Source organism: Hevea brasiliensis, chromosome 13, assembly GCF_030052815.1.
Source record: "Hevea brasiliensis isolate MT/VB/25A 57/8 chromosome 13, ASM3005281v1, whole genome shotgun sequence".
NCBI classification, from domain to species: domain Eukaryota; kingdom Viridiplantae; phylum Streptophyta; class Magnoliopsida; order Malpighiales; family Euphorbiaceae; genus Hevea; species Hevea brasiliensis.
Genome location: NC_079505.1, coordinates 65,129,899 through 65,151,521, shown reverse-complemented (window position 1 = coordinate 65,151,521; position 21,623 = coordinate 65,129,899). Strand labels below are relative to the sequence as shown.

Sequence of the window (21,623 nt, the reverse complement as noted above, 5' to 3'; positions counted from 1 at the left end):
CAATTGCATGCTTTCCTGAAATCCAACGATTAACCCATCGCGGTGATGAGGCTCGACTCTAATTTCAGCTTCCGATGCTAAGCAAATCCTCTTTTCTTTGACACAAGCAAAATTCTAAAAAGAAAAAGCAGAATAACAGGCAAATGAATCAAAAGATCTGTGTTCAGATATCTTTCAACAGAAGCTCAAGTAATCCAAACATGCGACTGTATGTATCCAGTTATAAAATCCGGAAACTACACACAATAATTAGTTTGCTTTCCAGAAATAAGAAACAAGAAATGGAGGGTTCGCTGTCAACATGCCAATTCAAGCACCGCCTTGTAACTGCAACACCATGGCATAGCAGAATATACCAGTAATAAAATCCGGAAACTGCAACTGCAAGCATCATAACAGAACAGAGTTAATAACGATATGAATTAGCAGTTGCAGGTAGCAAGGGAGGATCAATCTATCTTGGTAGATGTGTATAAAGTACTAGCTATAATAGTTGTACAATATAGCACATGGTTTGGTTAGGTATGATTTATAATATAAATCAAATTAATCCAACAGTAAGAAAACAAATTGGTTCAGTTTGTATAACATATGATAATCCAACCCAGAAGGAGAACAGAGGATAACAAATTGGAGTGTTGCTTTATTCAGCATTCTTATCAAGGGCAGAACTACTAGGGAAACGAAGGAGTCATGGCCCAAACTCCATCTATTTTCTTTACTCAAAATGTATATATTTATTGAATTAATTTTTTTTATAAAGGGTAATTTTCATATCATTTGACCTCTAAAATATTATTTTAATAATAATCAAAATTATTTATAAATTTGATTGTTTAATTTTAAGAGCCAATTTTCTTTAATTTTATGACCTAGCTACTTTAAAAACCATTTTAGGGAGCTCAATGCCAAGGCACAGGTTTTAGGCCTTGTTTAGGTCCATTTAAGCATAAAAAACATTTTATTTTCTAAAATAAAATATAATTAACTTCTAATTAGTTCTATTTAATTTCTAACCTTCTAAAATTAATTTTTATTTATTTCTTAATTTTCTGAAATTAATTTCTAACTTTCTAAAAATTAAAAATGTATTTTCTGTTTTCCTAAAATGAACTTACCTAAAATGAATTTTCCTAAAAATTAAATTTTCTAAAATAAAAAATTATTTTATTTTATTAATTTTCTAGTCATTTCATAATTTCAAAATGTTTCAGGATTTTTTACTATCCAGTAGCATTTTTATCATAGGCCTCTTCACTGCCTCTATAAATATGATTTTAATGAAAAGGTAAAAAAAAGTGTCTACACAGGGAAAAAGGAATGCATCCGTCTCAATCATTTGCTTGTTGCACAAGTGTGATTCATATGCAACAATTTTTGCTTTTTTTTTTTTTTTAATTTGTTGGGATTGTAATTTTATGATGGGGTTGTAATTTTTGGCTGGGGTTGACATTGAACATTGGCAGGATTGTGTTTTTTTTTTTAGCTTGTTGTATATATATATATATATTGCTTGTTTGGAATTCTTTGGGTAGAAATGGGAGAGAGGAGAGATTGAGATGGAAAGCGAAAATGGGAGAGAGAGAAAAATGAGGGGGGAGAGAGAGAGAAAAACAAAAGGGAGGGTGGTTAGAGAGAGAGATAAATTTTTAAGGATACACAAAAAAATTTCATCACGTACCTTTATTTTTATATTTGCCCATAATATTTATATATTAATTTAGTATAACATACCTAATGTAGGCAATATTTGTTCCAATGCAGATCATCATGAGTAAATAACTATATTCAATCTAAACATTTTCTAAACCTATATATTTTTGTACGAGAATATCAAAGGCTAACCTCCCCTAATTAGAAGGGGAGAAAGCTAAAGAAACATAAAAGGAAAAGAGATGAGAGAAGTAGATGGAGTACAGTGCACATAAAAGTTTATTGAAACATGAAATGCAGGTCTGTATGTTGGTTTATGAATTAGTAACCCTTTCTTGGTGTAGGCTAAAGTAGGAGTTTAAGCAGTGTTGGAAGCCACAAATCTTGTAGTGGATGGTAAATGGATGAGTTTCATCAATTAGACCTGGGCAAGGTCGGTTTCAAGCCGGAATCAACGATTCCTTGGCCCTTAGAGGCTTGAACTGAAACTGGCACGGATTTAGCTAGTTCAGACCAATTCTGGTTCAATTACTGTTCTAGTCTGACTTTGATGGAGTTTCAATTTTGGTTTTTTACAGTTACGATACCAATTGGGCTCAATTTGATTCCGATTTCAGTATGAATTTTGAGTCAGCATTCTTGAAAAAATAAATTCAACAAAATTACAAATAAAAGATCAACATTCATTTTTTAATGATGCCATGTTTGGCCCTCTAATAATTATTTAACCGATCATCCATTAACACATTTGGATGCTCTTCTTGCAATTCTTCAATTGCTTGCTGGAGTTGTTCATCGTAATACATTGCAAAATTGTTCAACCCGTTAAGGCAATGAAATTCATCATATGCACTAGAATCGTTGGAGTGAAATCCCGTAAGATATATGGGCATGCAACCAATTAAAAAATTTTTGGGAACAATAATTCGAGTAGCACTAAATCCAATGACTCTAAAATATATATATATATATATATATATATATATATATATATATATATATAAAGAGAGAGAGAGCAAAATTAAGGAAAAAATTAACGAAAAGAAACCAATTATTATATATTTCAAGAAAATTAATGAACCGTGATAGCATCTTTGGTGGCCTTAACAAAATCAGGTACCATGGACTTCAAGTCATTAATACTCTTGCCTTGAAAGAAAGCATAATTATAATCATTCCCTCCAATCTCCCCAACCATGAAGAGAGATTTTCTATGTTTCTCAAAACAATCTATAAACTATGAAAAGGATAATGCAAAAATAATGCAAAAATAAGCACAGTTATAAGTATATTAAATCTAATTATTTTATTAAAGAGAATTAACAAACAGCTACCTTTGGAGTTGTGGCTGGTTGCATTGAGATGGGTATGCATCCACTTGAGTTGTTTGGTAAGAGAACTGTTGGTAACAAGGGCAATGACTCCCTTATTTGCAAGGAATTCCACAGGCAATGTAGTAGATCCAACAATTGCAAAATTCACTCCATGTGTCTTGGAAGAACTTGCATTCAAATAAGCATTTTGCCTATGGTATTAGTGACACTAATAATTTAATTTAGAGACCTTAATTAGCGTCCTTAAATGTTTATCGAAGCTTTCTTAAGCATGGGTGTTTGGGTTGCTATAAGTGTCATTGCCCCACATTTTCATGATACCAGACCTTCGCGTTGGTAACATTGACTTGGCAATGCTTTTTCTATAAGCATCTCCAAATGGAAGCATCAATCTTATTATCCGCATCTAATTTAGATAATCTCATTTTGAACAAGTAGAGTAGCCATAGCCTTATAATTTTTTTAGAATGCTGAAAAAATATTTACGTTGATTCTGAGCCACCTCAATCCTAGAAAATACTTCATTTCCCATACATTAGTCATTTCAAATTGTTGCAACATTTCTGACTTAAATGTCTTCAATAACTTAAGATTCGTTTCTAGTAACCAATAGAACATCAACATGTAATGACACTTTCAATTGTTTCCCATTTTAAAATTCCATCACTAATAAAGTGGCCTCATTTTGACACCTTCCAAAGCCATGAAGGAGAAGATGAGCATCAATTTTAGTGAACTGTAATATTGGTGCTTCTTTCAAGTCATTTAGTGCAGTTACTATTGTGCATGTTAAATAAATATCAAATGATCTATTTTTGAGCAAATTTTTGTGGTAAAGTTTCCTTGGAATGTATGTTATTAAATTAACTAGAATTTTAAACCTTGTGAAATATTTATTTAGTTTTTTCCTTGAGTTTGCGAGTGTTGCCATAAAATGGTTAAGATTATTGGTTTAATGTAATGTTATAAGTGGATTGGAATTCATAAATATTTGTGACATGGTTATACTATGTGGAGGATTTAGTTTAGACTTTAAATAATTATTGAGTTGAAATGAAAATGGTTTAAGGATGCTTTAAATTTTATTTTATTTACATTTACATTGATATAATATGAATTTATTAACAAAAAGAGAATATGAGAATATTATTGTTGGAAAGGATATTATTATAAAATAAAAGCGAAATTACCTGTACGATGTTGCAGATTGTTATTTTTATTATATTTTACAAAATTTAATTAATTATTGATAAAAATAAAATAAATGATAGATAAGATTTTTTTAATTCTCTTGTTTACAAAGATCGGCTTTTTTCATTCATCTCAAATTATAATTCACTTCTATTTTAAAAAGTAGTTAACTTATCAGTTTTATAGTACAACCATATATAATGTATACTTTTATTAATAAATGTACCATTAATCAATTGTAGTTAGAGTAATTAATATGAGTCATTTAGTATTAGCGGAATGTATATTAAAAAAGAAAAAGAGAATTTAATTACTTTCATAAATTAAAGTCCCATTTATCATAAAGGTTGCGGGCTAAAAAATCAATTTTTGAAAAAGTACATTTTAAATATTGTTGGAAAAAGTAGTTTGAAAAGTTATTTAATTATTTTAGATGTAACAACCCAAATCAGGAGCCGTTATCGACGTTAGAGATCGGGTCAATTTAAGACTACCAAAACCTGTAGTAAGCCTGAAACATGTGGAACATACATAGATTCTTACATCTCACCATCTTAATACATATCAAACCATTATACTTTAGTCTTTTCATCCATACACAATCATTATTAACATAATAATGGTTCATAATTTGAATCTTAATATACATAAGATCCAAAGAGTAATGGTTCAACAACAGTACCCACACAAGGGTTAACACAAAATATACAACATCATACTTAAATAATTATTACATTTTTCCTTAAAGTATCAACACAATACTAGCTATTCATAAGTTAGATGTCCATCTACCCATACATCATACATAAAGAAGGGCTAAGACTACCCTTGATGCTCTCTCTTCAAGGAACTCTTCTAATCTTACAACCTTGCACCTAGGGGTTAGGGGAATGGGATAAGCTTACACAAACTCAATGAGTAAACTAATCATTATTAATTGTGTCATTTATTCATACATGTGTAATGCGTTATTCACATGGATTTTCATATCATAGACATTTCATGTAAGATGGACATTATCAACAATAACTCCCTAAACTTTCCTTTTAAATATGACCTGTGCCATGTACCCAAGGGCAACTATCAGATCTTCCCTGAAGGGCAACGTCAAGATCTCCCCTTAGGATTTACGTATGAATCCATAACATTACATAACATGACATGGGGGAAGTAATGGGTCATCTAATATCCATCAATGCACCAACAGAAATGTATGCAATTATGCAATATCTTCGTATTCTAAATACATATATCCTAAATAAATATGACATGATACATGAGGATGCTCATTAATTACCTATAAAATATTTTTCATTTTGTTAAGGCTAGAATTACTCACCTCTTGTAGCCTATCAACCTCCTTACTAGAAGGGAGCTATCCTTGCATCCTTACCTTTTCGAATCCCTTAAAGTTAATCGTATAAAATAGAATTCTAGAGTGTTATACAAAGCTCTAAAACTTTATACATAGCATAAACATTCTATTCTAAGCCCTTAGGAATCATGAAATTAGGTTTTGGAATCCTTGGAATCAAAAGAGAAAATAAGAAGGCAAAACTAAGTTTGACTGCCGGACCTTGGACTTCGACTGCCGAACCTTGGAACATCAAGTACCCAATTTTGGGCAGTACCGAAATCTAGGACTTTAGCTACCAAACTTAGAAAATTTCTAAATTTTCTGAGAAAATGCAAGCTTTGGCTAATGAACCTCTGGCTTTTGGCAGCCAAACCTGGGAATTTTCAGAATTTTCAAGTTGAAAACCTGCAAATCCATTCTCCCATCACATATACACATTTCTAGGGCCTATAAAAACTAGAAAACATGCTTAAAGTCCACATACATTCATCAAAACTCAAATCCTAGGTTTCCCCCAATCCCAACATGCATAAACTTCATCAAAAACTTAATTTAGAACAACTTTTTATGAAATTAAAGCTTTAAAAACCTAATTTCTCATCAACTCTCTTAGATCTATCTATTAGATTAAGAAGAAAAGAATGCTACCTCTTTTTTTGGAGCTCGGAGGTGAGAGGACTAAAGCTTTAAAGCTTGAATCTACTCTTTCACACTTCCAAATGGAAGAATCCACTTTCAAATCTTCAAAAACTCAAGAAAATCTCCTCAAAGAGCTTCTTGTATGCCCCAATAGTTAAGAGAGAGAGGAAAGAGAGAAACCCAAGCATTTTGGGCAAGAAATGAGCTGAGGTCCCTTTTATACCCTCTCTGTTGAGGGACTTTCGACTGCTGAAAGTTCAACTTTCGGCTATCAGAGTCTATTCTACCTAAATGACCATTTGAACCATAAAAAAGACTTCGGCTGCCGAAAGTCTGTCCTTTGGCTACTGAAACTCCTTCTACCCAAAATAATCACTTTAAAACTTTTAAAGAACAAAACCCTTAAAACATTCTTTCATTCTTAAATATATTTTGAACATTTTAAACACATATGCATAAACATATTCTCATCTCTTACTGCCACTCTCTTGTCAGTGAAGTCTCACTCTTCACCAGAATATTCTGTCAAGGACTAATATTCTAACATCAGAAAATGGCAAGTGTTACATTAGAGTTCAATTTTAAAAAATTGTAAAAGAAATATAACACCCCAATTTTTGGAAAAAAAATATAATGATAATAGTAGATGTATTAGAAGATGAATTAATATGAAGAGACAATGGCAAAGTTTAGTAGCAATGAATTAATATTTTAGAATTATGAGATGTATTATGAGATTGTGATTTTGTATGATGAATTTTAGTTGCTTCGGGCAACAATAATTGATTTAGCATAATTATGTTAGTGGAGTTTGTGCATTTGATGGTCTATGATTTTAACTGTAACACTCCCTTACCCGGTCTATAGTGTAGCCGAGCAAAAGAATGCCATATTCTGTGCCAAAGCACCTAATCATATCGTATTCAATTTGGGATCAATTATTTTTCATTATAATTTAAATTCAAGAAATTTTAACTGAAAAACTGTAAGAGTTTCCCTAAATTATTAACCATTGACCTGTTAAATCATTAACCTGCTTAAATATCTCAAATAATATAATCTCAATCTGTATCAATCCAACATCTCAATCAAATTCCATATTCATTCACATAATCATTTACATCCATTTTCGTATATGAATATCTTTCATTTCATTAATTTACTTAATGTACATAATTATTACACAACTTAAAATTTAGTTATAAACTTATATCTAACTACAATACATGTGATGATGCATAACTATGGGCCAATATATATATATATATATATATATCAAAACGAAATGTGGAGGTAACACTAGCTCCTACTATAGATTAGCGCAAATCTCCCTGTCACAGAGTCTACTGGACTTTATCACTTGAACCTGTGCGAGAAAAAATCATCGCACTAAGTATTTCTGCTTAGTAGTGCACTAATAGAATGAAGGCATAATATACCAATAAAAGTAATAATTCCATGCTTGAAGTGATATAAAGAAAATGCATATTTAATTAATCATGAATCACTTTAAAGAAAATAAAGATTGTGATATCAAATTTTTGTAGTCACTTCCTAGTTTAATCACATAATGAATTTAAAGACTTTTCACCATATTTTTCTTAATCCCTCATGTTTACACACTTTTGTGATCTTTGGAAGCATTTATTTCTTTGGGATATTTCTTTCTCTTTATCTTGATATTTAACTTTCTTATTTTATTTCAGTGCCCAAGTAACCTTTTACATGATCTACTAGATTGGATATATGGGTTTTACGGGTACTGGACACTCAGTGCCTCGGGCCGTCATACCGTCGGACACATTGATGCCTACCAGGTATGCTATGTAAATTAGGCATAAAAGCCAAAGGAATAATCATTTTGGACACATCGGTGTCTGCCAATGATTATTTAAAGAAATCATGAACAAGGAATAACCATATTGAACACTCGGTGCCTACCAATGGTATCCAGGCATAAAAGCCAAATGCAGTACTGCTAATCTCATCCAATCCTTACACTACTATTAAGGCATACTTGGGCTAATTATCATTGTTTGCAATTCAATATTCTTATTATTTCCTCATTAAATCATCACTTCATTCATCATGGGAGCATAGGTCCCAAACACATATCACATGACATTTATGCTAGTCATATCATTGACATTAATTACCATTCATGTTTTGAACAATTTTGTTAACATTTCATAGTTTTCAGATTTATTATCTCAATTTTTTAAATAATTTTGACCAAGGTATAGCAGGAATTAGGCCATACCTTCTCATGAGATTTGTAGATCTATGTTTTAGGTTTATTTTGGCTTTGCAATCACTCAATTTGCATATGTGTAGCTCAAGTTATAGCCATTTTATCAAAACTGGTCAAGTGACCAATTTCCAATTTCAGGGCATTCCAGAATTCAGGCAGATTCTAGACCCATTTTGCCAAGCTATTTTGGATAGGTTACAGTCATAATTTAACTTTATGTTCTTCATATAAATTGTTCTCCTCTATCTTAGGATCACACAGGTTCAAGAATCACTCAATTTGGGATTTTGTAGAGTGAGTTATGGCTAAAAGATCAACCCTGGCTCACAGATGCAGTATCCTGTGATTTTCAGGTTTTTACCTCAATTTTGCATTCAATATTTTAATATTCTACACCCAAAATTTGGACAAAGTCTCTAAAACAAAGTTGTAGGCCTATGTCTTAGGTTTCCATATCATTTTGAATCACCTCAATTGGAATTATACAATGAAAGTTATGCCCTATTTACTACATGGGGGTCACAGGGCAATTTGCTAGAATTGCAGGAAATTCCAGATTCAGCAATTCTAACTTTCTCTAGCAATTTAACCAAATTACCCTAGGAATTTGGTCCAGGTCAAAATACAAAAGTTGTAGGTTTGGGTTTCAACTTTAATTTGGCTATGGTTTCACAATAATTGACATTGTGTAACTCAAGTTATAAGCAATTAAAGTCACTGGACTCAAGCTGTCCAAAACCAGTCCCAATGCACACTATCATATTCTTTCAATTGTTTTGCCATCTCTTCAATATATCCAAACATTTACACATCCAAAAGCCATAATATGTAAACAATTGCACTTAATAGGACACAAATAAAGAAAACCCTAATTTATGCAAAACCCTAATTCAACTTGCTAGAAACTTCAAATTCATCAAATCTCATAGCACTAACCTTTATGCATAAGCTTCAATCAACTTTAAATTGCTTTTAATTCAACCAAAACTTTACTCTTTCAACTTGTATTCACTCAACCGAATTCCCCTTCTTTAAAACACCCAAAAATTCCAATTAATTTTTAAAGAAAATCCCACAATCAAACTTAAATTTCATGAATTCACCATAATCAAAGCTTAGAACATAGCTTACCTTGATTTGTTCAACACCTCCTCTTCACCAATCTTCCAAAATCCTTGAAATTCTTATGTGCTTTCTTCAATTTAGGGCTTACTATGAAGTTTCCACTCAATTTCCTACAAGAATCATGGGTGAAAGCTAGGGTTTTAGAGCTTGGATTGGACTTTAATGGTGGAAGAAGGAGAGAGAGAGAGAGAGAGAGAGAGAGAGAGAGAGAGAGAGAGAGAGAGAGAGAGAGTGGTTTGGACGGCAACGTGGAAAAGATGATGGCTGATCTCTTTATATATATATATATATATATATATATGTGTGTGTGTGTGTGTGTGTGTGTGTGTGTGTGTGTGTGTGTGTGTGTCACAGCTTACCCCTCTGTAAGGCATAACATGATCCCGTAGAATACCTAATGAACTACCGAACTTCACCTACCGATAACTCATTAAGTACCCTACGAGGGATTTTAAAACAATTTTCTTATTTTTAATAAGTGGTGAGCATTTCTAATAAGCATTTTAAACATGTAATTAAGTTGAAAGCTAGTTGGAAATTTTAACCCATTTTATTTTTTCGCAAATTTTATAAAAATTTTGACAGAGTTCCCTCTGTATTTTGAGAAAACAGTTGTTCAAATACCTGTAAAAAGCACTTCTAAAAATTTTCTCAACAACTGCTTCAATTTCAAACTCAATCTCAAAAAATTTCTCAACACATTTATCAACTTTCAATTTCAAATCCACTATCCAACGATCATCAAGATATTAGCAATCCATTTCATTCAAATTAAATAAAATAGTTGTACTCATATTTCATTAGAGACAAAATAATTTATATACATTCTTACAAACTTTACATCAAAAGAAATACAACTAAACTTTATTACAAATTTCATATAAATTTTTGTACAAGCTGCTCAAAACCCATTTACATGTCCATACATTTATGTGCAATATATACATCAAAAGAAATATTTACAGTTAGGGTATAAATTATACCCGAAGACTTCAAGCTGATGACTCCTCACACCTCAAAGCCTCACCGCTACTCCTCTAGTCTCAGATTCATGATAAAGAATAAGCTATCACTGAGTACTAGGACTCAGTGGTACACAACATACTAAAATAATTTTTATGCAAAATATAAATCACGTTTATTCCAAAAATTTGACTAAACATGAACATTAAACACAAAACATGAATTATGAGGTTTTAATGCAAACCAAGTTCATTTCGAAGTATCAAAACACGTTTCATAAATCCCACAGTTAGATCATGCCATTCGAAACAAATAGAATCTCAATAGCCAAAGGCTAAAGAGAAAACACATCACAAGGCTAGCTAGCTCAAATATATGGATATCCATTCACATCCTCTTCTACTGGCACACCTCAACACTTCTCCAGAGAAGGAATCAAAATTCGAAACTAATTACCCCCACTAATCGTGTTAGTGAGGTGTTCAAATATATGGTCATGATACTGTGGTTTCAAAACTTATCTTAACAATTTGTTAAACATTGTCATTTCAAATATACACAATAACTTCCAACAATTTAAGTCAAAACATCATAACTAATGTCACAAATAAATTCTCAATAATTCAAAGCAAATGTAAAATACATATTTCATTCACTTTATCAACACATTTTAAAGCATAGTGATGTTGTGCACAAACCTCAAATGAGTCGCCTTTTGGCCTTAACTCGACTCCTCGGGTTCTGTCCCGGTATTCTTTTCCGCTGAAACACACAATTTTATAGTGTTTCAGTACCATAATTTAACACAAATCCAAAAATAAATTTAACTTCACTTATACCTAGCTCTAACGTGCTAATTTCGACGTTCTTGAAATTTTTGTATTTCAATTTACTATCCACTACACTATTCAAGTCAAATTGTTGACTTTTTAAGGCTTAATAGGTATGGGAACTCCAACTTCACCCACATACCACATTTTGGCCATTAAACTTGTTGGTTTTGGTCATTTTCTCAAAGCTTAAGTTATTTTGGCAAAATTGCCAATTTTCGGTTTTGGTGCTCCGAAGTTGCACTGTTCCATTGGTCAATCTACTGTTGGAATTTGGCAAAACTTACTTCATAGAAAATGTTCCTTATTGTCTTAAGTGTATTCTCATTTTTGGATCACCCCAATCGGAGTTTTGTAGCTCAAGTTATAGCTAAAATACAATTACTGTTCACATGCACTGTTCATGCTGAGATTTTGGTTCTAGCAGATTTTTTGTCCAATTTTGTTCAGTAATTTGATCAAGTTAAGTTCATAATTTGGTCTAACTTTCTTCATATGAAATGTTCTACTATGTCTTAGGTTTCCATCGGTTCAAGAATCACCTAAATCCGAGTTTCCTAGAGAAAGTTATAGCCCTTCAAACATTACTGCTCAAATGGAATTCTGCAGAATTGCAGGTACAGTAACTCAACTTTGCTCAATAATTTGAATGGGTTAATGGCATAATTTGGGGTGGTGTTCTTCATTAAAGTTTTAGATATATATCTTATCTAATTGCTGGTAAAATTTCAGGTCAATTTGACCTGTCTAGCTTGAATTATGACCAAATGAACAGTTACTGTTCATTTGGTCAGTTTGATGCAGTGGCAGCCTGCTCTCATTTCACTTTGGTCAATTGGTTTACCAAGTTTTAGTCAGTTTGTGGCCATGGTTCCTCAATGAAAATTGTGCTATTTTATGTCTATTTTCATTCCCAATTTGTGGTATATCAATTGGACTTGTAAAATTTCCATTTTGGTCCTTCAAAATTGGTTTGGTCATGCTGCTGGCCTATGAATTTGGTTTTCATTCCAACAATTCCCACACATCTCTTTTGGTCATTATTGACCATTTTTCATCTCATAATAGACCAAAGTCATCATTTAAGCATTTCTCCAAAATTTGGTTCACAAACCCTAGCATTCAAACCCTAATTTCACTACTTTGTTGCCATTAACAAATTCAAAATTCCAAACTATCATCATTCAACTAATTAAGTCTTTTAAACTCATTTTAACTCATTTAATTCATGCAATTCATACTCCTTTCAACCAGGCCAAAATTTCAGCAATGGTCCTTCCCCATATTTGTTTCATTTAATCAAGTTCTAAGCTCACTTAAATACCTAAACATGCATTTGAAGTAGAAAATTGAAAGTTAGCACACTAACCTTTGCTTTGGATTCTAAATCTTCAATTTTCCTCTCCTTTTCTTCTTTCTTTCTTGTGCTTAAGTTGAGATTGCAAGGTCTAGTGAGGTATTTAAGGGAGTTATGTAGTTTGGGTGAAGGAATTTAAGCTTAGATGTAGGCTTAAATGAAGGATTTTCATGGAGGGTTTATGGGGGAAGGATGGGGCGGCAACCAAGGGAGAAGAAGACCTTTTTCTAAATTTTTTTTTCTTTTGTTTTCTTTATCTTTATCCCTTTTTGAAGACCAAAATTCCCAATTTAATAAAATAATTTAATTAATCTTTTATGACATCATTCATGATGTCATCACCTTTGACTTTTCTAACTTCTTTCTTTTTTTTTTCTATTTATTTTTTTTCTATTAGTTCTTTAATTTAATTCTCGATTCCGAAATTTTCTTTTCTCCGATTTTATTTGACAGTTAGGTCAGGAGTAAGCTCTCGGGGTCAATTGACCAAATTGCCCCTCGCCGGTTCATCCCGGTTTGTAAATAATCCAATATTTCTTCCGGCTCCCTGACCTAATTATTTGACTGACTTAACAGTTCTTTTTCGTGATTTTCTCTTTTCCACTGTGTCCATAGGGGTCCTAAGGACCGCAGCGTCACTTTTTACGGTTCGAAATTTGAGTTTAAAATGACTTCGTAATCATTCCCGAGGAAGTCACTCATCGCTGTGACTCTCGGCTCGTTTAACTTCTTCTATTCTGTTTTTCTTATTTATAGTTAACTAATTAAACATTACTAATTATTTGTGTTTATGGCTTCTCAAGTTGTCTTAAGTGTGGCTCTAATCTCCTTAATTGTCCGGACCGACACCGGTCACCGGAACAATGAAATATACCAGGCTATACCAATAGGGGTTTTACAATATATATATATATATATATATATATATATATATATATATATATATATATATATATATATATATATATATATATATATATTTATTTATTTATTTATTTATTTATTTATTTATTTATTTATATTAATTTAAGCAATAATGACATTTTTGTAAATAAGGAAAATGGCAAAGTTGTAATTATGTTGAAAATCTAAATCATTATAATTTGACTTTTTACTAATTGTATTTACTTTTACTAATCTTGATGAATTTAATCCATGTTTATTAATGTCACGACCCAACCTATGGGCCGGACCGGCACTAGGACCTGGGCCAGCCTAAAGCCCCCGAGGCCCGTAGTAAGCCTTAACTATTCATTAACCCAACTCTAAGGCCCATTTGGGCCCAATATCAAGAAAACAAACGGACAGAGTCCGGCCATAAAATGGACTTTCCAACGGGAGTTTTCACTCACCCGACTGTAAACACAATAAACAATCCATTGGGGAGCTCACCACCCTCCACATACTCATCAACATAATAATAAATGGGAGCTCACTCCTCATCCAATCCATCAAACAGACTTAAAATATTAAGTTTACGTGTCCAACATGAATATAATATTACGCACTCCATTTCAAATAATTACGCTAACACATGCGGAAATTCTAGGAGTAATTAAAATTACACAATATTGATAAACAACTGCGAGGTAAAAAGCGTGTTAACTCGTAACAAAATATCCTCCTGTGGCTGTAAAATTTTTGAACAGAGTGAGCGTTCGACTCGAGAGTAAAATATCAATCTTAACTATAATCTCTATAACTATCTCAAACTAATGCAACTCGTAGAGTGAAATGCAACATACACAACATTTTCACATCATAACATCAAAAGGTAATTTGGAGCACTCACACACCTGTAGTATCAATCATAACATATGGGAGCCGATCCCTATACACTCTCTTAAATCCAACTCGTGCCAATTACTCAAGCTCTGACTTCCACTTAATAACCAAATCGAGGGTCCCAATGAATTACTCAAGCCGTGACTACCCCTCAAGGATCGGGTCCCAGAATTACTCAAGCCGTGGATCGCCTGGCCCTATCCATAGTCCACACCACATCACACGCACGCCAACGCACGCACACCGCTTCCAAATTACCACAACAACATTCATGGCACATTAACAGCTATGAATGCAACATAATTCGTGCCTAGAGTTTAACTAAATAAATATATGCATATAAGTGATGCATGGGCATGAACATATAATAATATCGAATTACAATCAAAATTAATATTTTACTCACGCATTTGACGATAAATTCGTGGCGGTGGGCGGAGGAAGAAGGCTGTCGGCCACGACAATCATATTACATTTATTTAATACAACTGACTCAATACAAATAAAGAAAAAGACCAATTACGCCCTAAGTCGTGCGAAAATCCCACAGAGTCTCCCTATACCTAGGACCTACCCAACTCGCAAAAGGGCTCAAAACACACTTCTATATCCACAATCCATATGTCCACAACTCAATCACATCACACAGCCCTCCCGCCCATCAAATCTATAATTCATAAAAATATGTAAAATTTCAATTTAGTACTTATAATTGATCATTTTTGCAAAAAATGACAAAATAAGTTCTAAATTTTATAAAACTCTGCCCCGCTGTCCTTAGAAATATTACTAAGCTATTGCTATAGAATCGTAATTTTCTAAGCTACCACGAATATTTTATGGATTTTCAATCCTATTTAAGCACTAGAAAATTACGAAAAGAAAGGTTCGGGTTTACCTTTGCCGATTCCGACTTCGAACGCCAGGATGCCCGACAATGGTGGGGTAGCCAAAACCTCGATCCAATTCGAGACTTTTCCTAAGTGGTCTGTTCGCCGGAAATTCACGATCCCACAACCGTCGAATTTCCGCGAATTGAGGATACCTACACGAAGCCCAATAATAATATATAAAAATCGGGGTGTTACATTCTTCCTCTTACAGAAAATTCGCCTCGAATTTTACACAAGCGTAATAAAGCACATGATTATACATTGAGCAGATAAAGGGTACTTGCTACGCATGTCCCGCTCTAACTCCCAGTGCACTCTTCCACCGATCGACTCTCCACAAAACCTTAACCATAGGGATCTGCTTTGATCTCACTGCCTCACTTGGTAGTCCACTATGGCTACAGTCGCTCCTCAAATGTCAAGTTCTCTTTTAGCTCTATAACATCCTATTGCAGACATGAGAAGGATCGGGAATGTATTTCTGAGCATGGAGATGTGAAACACGGATGAACGTGAGAGAGGTTGGGTGGTAGCTCCAACCGGAGGCAATCGCTCCAACTCTATCAGTAACCTCAAAAGGTCCAATATACCGAGGTGCCAACTTGCCCTTCTTTCCAAATCTCATGACTCTCTTCATTGGAGAAACCTTCAGGAATACATAGTCGCCCACTGCAAACTCCACATCCATCCGTCTGGGTCTGCATAACTTTTCTCGCCTACGAAAGTCAATCGTTCCTCGATTAAAGGAACTATCTCTCAAGTGTACCGCACTAGGTTTACATCATGCACCTTCGCTTCCCCATTTCTGCCCAACACGAGGAGACCTACACTTTCTTCCATATAGTGCCTCTTAGGGCGCCATTCCTATGATGGAGTGATAACTGTTGTTGTAGGCAAACTCCACCAAAGCTAGCTGATCATCCCATTGACCTCCAAAATCCAAAACACTCATGCGAAGCATGTCTTACAGTGTTTGGATTGTCCTTTCGGATCCGTTTGTCCGAGGGTGGAAAGCCGCACTAAAGTTCAATCAGGTGCCAAGTGCCTCCCGCAACTTTCTCCAAAACCGAAGTGAATCAGCCCTCTGGGATATTATGGAAGCGGAACTCCATGCAATCGACTATTTCTCGAATGTAGAGCCGACATACCGTGCTACGTAGTATGTAGTCTTCTGTAAGAAGTGAGCTGATTTGGTCAAGCGGTCTACAATTACCCATATCGAATCATATCCTAGCGTGGTACGAGGCAACCTCCACAAAATCCATAGTGATCATTTCCCACTTCCATTCTCGGGATAGGAGCTCTTGCAACTTCCCGACGGTCTCTAGTGTTCAAACTTCACCTTCTCGACAAGTCAAGCACTTGGACACAAAGTCCGCTATGTCTCTCTTCATGCCATTCCACCAATAGCTATCTTTCACATCATGGTACATCTTGGTGGAACCTGGGTGGACACTTTACAGTGTGTAGTGTGCCTCTCGCATGATTTCATTTCTGAGGTTGTCCACATCGGGCACACATATCCTAGAACCTTGCACTAGGGTGCCATCATTGGCAAATCCAACTCACCACCTTCACCTTGCTGTACTCTTTCTATAATCTTCATCAATTGTTGGTCTCGTGGCTGGAAACTCTAACTCGTCCTCAAGTCCGCCTCACCGAAAAGTGAGCCAACAATACCCCTCATCCGAAAGATCTAGGATTAAACCTTGATCCATCAACTCATGTACCTCCGAATCAGTCTCTTCTCTGCTAAAATGTGCGCCTAAACGCTAAGATTTTCTCGCTAAAGCATCTGCTACTACATTGGCCTTCCTGTGGTGGTACTAGATGGGGCAATCATAGTCTTCCGTAAGCTCCATCCATCTCCTCTGCCTCAAGTTTAAATCCTCTGTTGGAAGATGTACTTCAAACTCTTATGGTCGGTGTATATCTCGCACACTTCACCATACAGTAGTGTCTCCAGCATTTTTAGTGCAAAGACTACACCGCCATTACCAAATCATGGGTGGGATAGTTCGCTCATGCCTCTTCACGCCTTGAAGCATAAGCCACTACTTTTTCATTCCGCATCAAAACACACCCTAGGCCAACTCTAGAGGCATCACAAAGACACTGTATCCTTCACCGCTCATAGGTAGTGTTAACACAGGCGGTGGTTAGACACTCCTTATCCTCATCATTATAACCGACTCTATCGAGCTCTCTTCCGTCCTTTGCATCTTATCCACTTCCCTTTTCCTAGTTTTGGTATTGTTGGTATCATTTCAACTCAGATTTATTCCTTAATTTTAGTCCTATCTCATCCTTACACCTTTTCCTTCAAAGATGTCTATCCCATCATCAACTTTAACTTTCTTTTTATTTCTTAGTCTTATCTTGAATACTAGTTTCATTACTTCAAGAATTCTAACCCTATGATTTACTCCTACCAAAGACATTCTTCACCTTATGTAACACTTATAATTACCCATAGAATTTTTTTTTTCTTGTATCCCCTTTTTCCAACTTAACTATCGTAACATTATCATTCCCTATCACCTTAGTAGGAAATTGCTTATCCCGGATGAATATGAGCCCCATAAACTATAAGTTCCATCTGAACTAACACTAGTAGGAAATATGTGTCATGCCTTAATTCCAAACAAGATACTTCACGTGTTCATTCTCCTTAATATAATCATATATACGCCCATAGCTTTCTAAATTTCAACCTCAAATTACCCATCAAGAACAATTTCATCTATTGAATCTCAACCATAAATAGTACTTCCTCCATTTCATAGTTTAAAACAATTGCAAGCCTTAGTAGCCAACTCAATTTAACTCTGTCATTACTCATTGTCCTTTCATACTTAATACTAGGTATGCACTTCATGTCATTCTCATATCAGAAATTATGTATGAATTTGTGCCTACTAAACTCTCAATAACTAGGTCTCCTTGACTCAGCTTTTGTTCCTTATATAACCTTCTAGAACCAAAAGCACAAGCTAAACTTGAAAAGAAAGAAAATATCCTCTTATATTCAACTACACCCGATTGTCATATTATAACGTTTCACCTAAGTTTCTTGGTCTTTATCTCCAAATTTCATCATCTCTTAGAACAATTATGCTCTACCTATAAGTTATCATCTGCATAAACCCTTTACTGCACCATTTTCCTTCTTGACATAATATTTTATAATTTATTAACTTTACTTATACTCGACCTATGATTCATATCTATCATCGCTTTTATTGTGCCCTTAACTTTTGTTGATTCTCGAAAGATTTCTCTCACTAATAAATTCTTCCAACACTAATTCCACCCTTATCTAGGGTCATTAATTTGATCCCTTAGACCGACTTTTATTCAACTTATCGCTTACTAACTTCTCTTTCTCTACCTATTTAGGTAGTCCGCAATACCATCGCACACCTTCTAACATTTACTCATTATTATTGTATTCCATACCTCCATCACTTTCCTCACTAATGTGATCCCATTTTGGGTTTTCCATCCTTGTCATTCTCCTTGCCAAGAATAACACTTAGCCTATCCTATATCTTAACTTTGTTCCTTTTATTATGCGCTCTTTAGGTTGTCCTTTCATTTATTTCATTTGTCTTACCCAAAATAGAACTTGACTATTCTATCCTCGGTTCCATTCTTCTTCCTAACATAATAAATTGCACTTGCTAACTATATCTTTTAGAGTCTCTATCGCGTTATCATATGTCCGTGCTACTTAATTGGTCCTTTGACCACTCTAGCTAGTACTTCCACTAGCATTTAGATTATATTGCATCTGCAATCAATTGCCCAAACTTTCATTCTGCACTTTCTTTATCCATTGGCCTTCTGTGATTTATCTTCGCTAATTTATTACTCTTAACACTATTATAATTATATTATAATATTTTTATTAATAAATTTAAATTAGAAAGGAACTCAAGAAATTACAGTCATATTTTTATTGTATGATCTCTATTCTTATCCTTTAGCTTACATAATACCCTTACTACCTCGAGAACTGATTCTGCAGTAATTTTATTTATTATTATTATTATTATTATTATTATTATTTTCCATGTTTACTCAATTCCAAAACTTAAGATTTCGGGCACCCAAACCCGTCATCCAATTCAAAGGATTTACATCCATCGTGATCTGATTATATAGGATTCCTATAATGGAACTTGTATCCTCTCCAGGATACCCGAGCCAACTACTCTCTACCACACTCTACATTCCATCCGGGACACTATTCCATAAGTCATCATTATCAGTAATAACCTTCGATCCATTCTGAAAAGATAGGACTATATCCTAACTTGCTGCAACAAAGGTACTACATCTACCACCTTGCCAGAACCATGTCAAGTTAATGACTCTTTTATCATATCATAGCTCTATAAATCATCAATTCATAGTTTTGAGCTTCTCACTGTAGTAGAGTTGTACTTTATTGCTTGCTGATACACAACAGGTATACTATTCTGAGTCGATAAGTGTCACCTTTACTTTGCAACTAGTCCGAAACCTCTAGTCTGATGGCAACTCTTGATGAAACTCTAGCTCATGCTGGGGTAACTGAGTCACTGACTCTAGTTATCACCCAACTGTGACCTTTCAATATTCTAACTCTAAACTCTTAGCCAGGAGTTCCCAACTCCTCTGCAAATATAGAACTCTGTTCTGGCATAACTGTACCAAAACAGAAGCCATCTCAAACACCCTCATTATGGAGCACCACGGGGATGCACGCAGCTCTACACAATAATCTCATGTCGGTACTGTAATCTGCAGCTTACAGAGCAGACATCGAGAATATTGTATAGTTACTACGATACGTCCTGACAGACTAGGTCTCCTAATTTCTTATCTCTCCTGAATCTTCTATTATCACAAACTTATTCTGACTGGGTCATCTACTGATGACTGCCAGTAGTGGTATCCTCATCCTTATCTAGGGCAACTGTACTTTTAAGACTCACTTTTATGTACTCGTGTCTTACACGAAATGGGCACACCATTTAAACCCATACTGACAAAAATATAACATTTCTTGGAGTACGTATCCTCATGATAGATCTCACATGTCTACTAACTCTATTTCACATTTCTGTGTACTCCACGAAAATCAAGACACTAACTGAGGTAATCTTATATTTCCCGAGGTATAACGTAGAATCTAGAAACAAAGAATTACAGTAAAAGACGAAACATAATCCTATACTCCGCATGTGACTCCTAGTAGACTCTTCCCAACACTTAGATAATTTTTCCCTATGAATCTGGAGCCTAAGCTCTGATACCACATTTGTCACGACCCAACCTATGGGCCGGACCGGCACTAGGACCTGGGCCAGCCTAAAGCCCCCGAGGCCCGTAGTAAGCCTTAACTATTCATTAACCCAACTCTAAGGCCCATTTGGGCCCAATATCAAGAAAACAAACGGACAGAGTCCGGCCATAAAATGGACTTTCCAACGGGAAGTTTTCACTCACCCGACTGTAAACACAATAAACAATCCATTGGGGAGCTCGGCCACCCTCCACATACTCATCAACATAATAATATATGGGAGCTCGGCTCCTCATCCAATCCATCAACCAGAATTAAAATATTAAGTTTACAGGTCCAACATGAATATAATATTACAGACCCATTTCAAATAATTACTGCTAACACATGCGGAAATTCTAGGAGTAATTAAAATTACACAATATTGATAAACAACCTGCGAGGTAAAAAGGCAGGTTAACCCAGAACAAAATATCCTCCTGTGGCCTGTAAAAATTTTTGAACAGGAGTGAGCGTTCGACTCAGAGAGTAAAATATCAATCTTAACTATAATCTCTATACTATCGGAAACTAATGCAACCTGTATAGTGAAATGCAACAAACACAAAATTTTCACATCATAACATCCAAAAGGTAATTTGGAGCAATCACACACCTGTAGTATCAATCATAACATATGGGAGCCGATCCCTATACACTCTCTTAAATCCAACCGGTGCCGAATTACTCAAGCTCTGACTTCCACTTAATAACCAAATCGAGGGTCCCAAAGAAATTACTCAAGCCGTGACTACCCCTCGAAGGATCGGTCCCAATAATTACTCAAGCCGTGATCGCCTGGCCCTATCCATAGTCCACACCACATCACACGCACGCCAACGCACGCACACTGCTCCAAATTACCTCAACAACATTCATGGCACATTAACAGTTATGAATGCAACATAATTCG

At 34.7% G+C, this 21,623-nt stretch overlaps 1 protein-coding gene across 1 annotated transcript; it reads right to left on the bottom strand.

Annotated features, from left to right (window-relative positions):
• Positions 1 to 309: 309 nt before the first annotated feature.
• On the bottom strand, positions 310 to 3,393 carry LOC131172175 (GDSL esterase/lipase At5g03980-like). The gene is made up of 4 exons (XM_058133120.1): positions 3,314 to 3,393; positions 2,988 to 3,178; positions 2,735 to 2,883; positions 310 to 381 (listed from the first exon to the last, which is right to left on the bottom strand). The coding sequence occupies exons 1-4, from the start codon at positions 3,391 to 3,393 to the stop codon at positions 310 to 312; spliced, it is 492 nt and encodes a 163-aa protein (XP_057989103.1).
• Between the last annotated feature and the right edge of the window lie 18,230 nt (positions 3,394 to 21,623).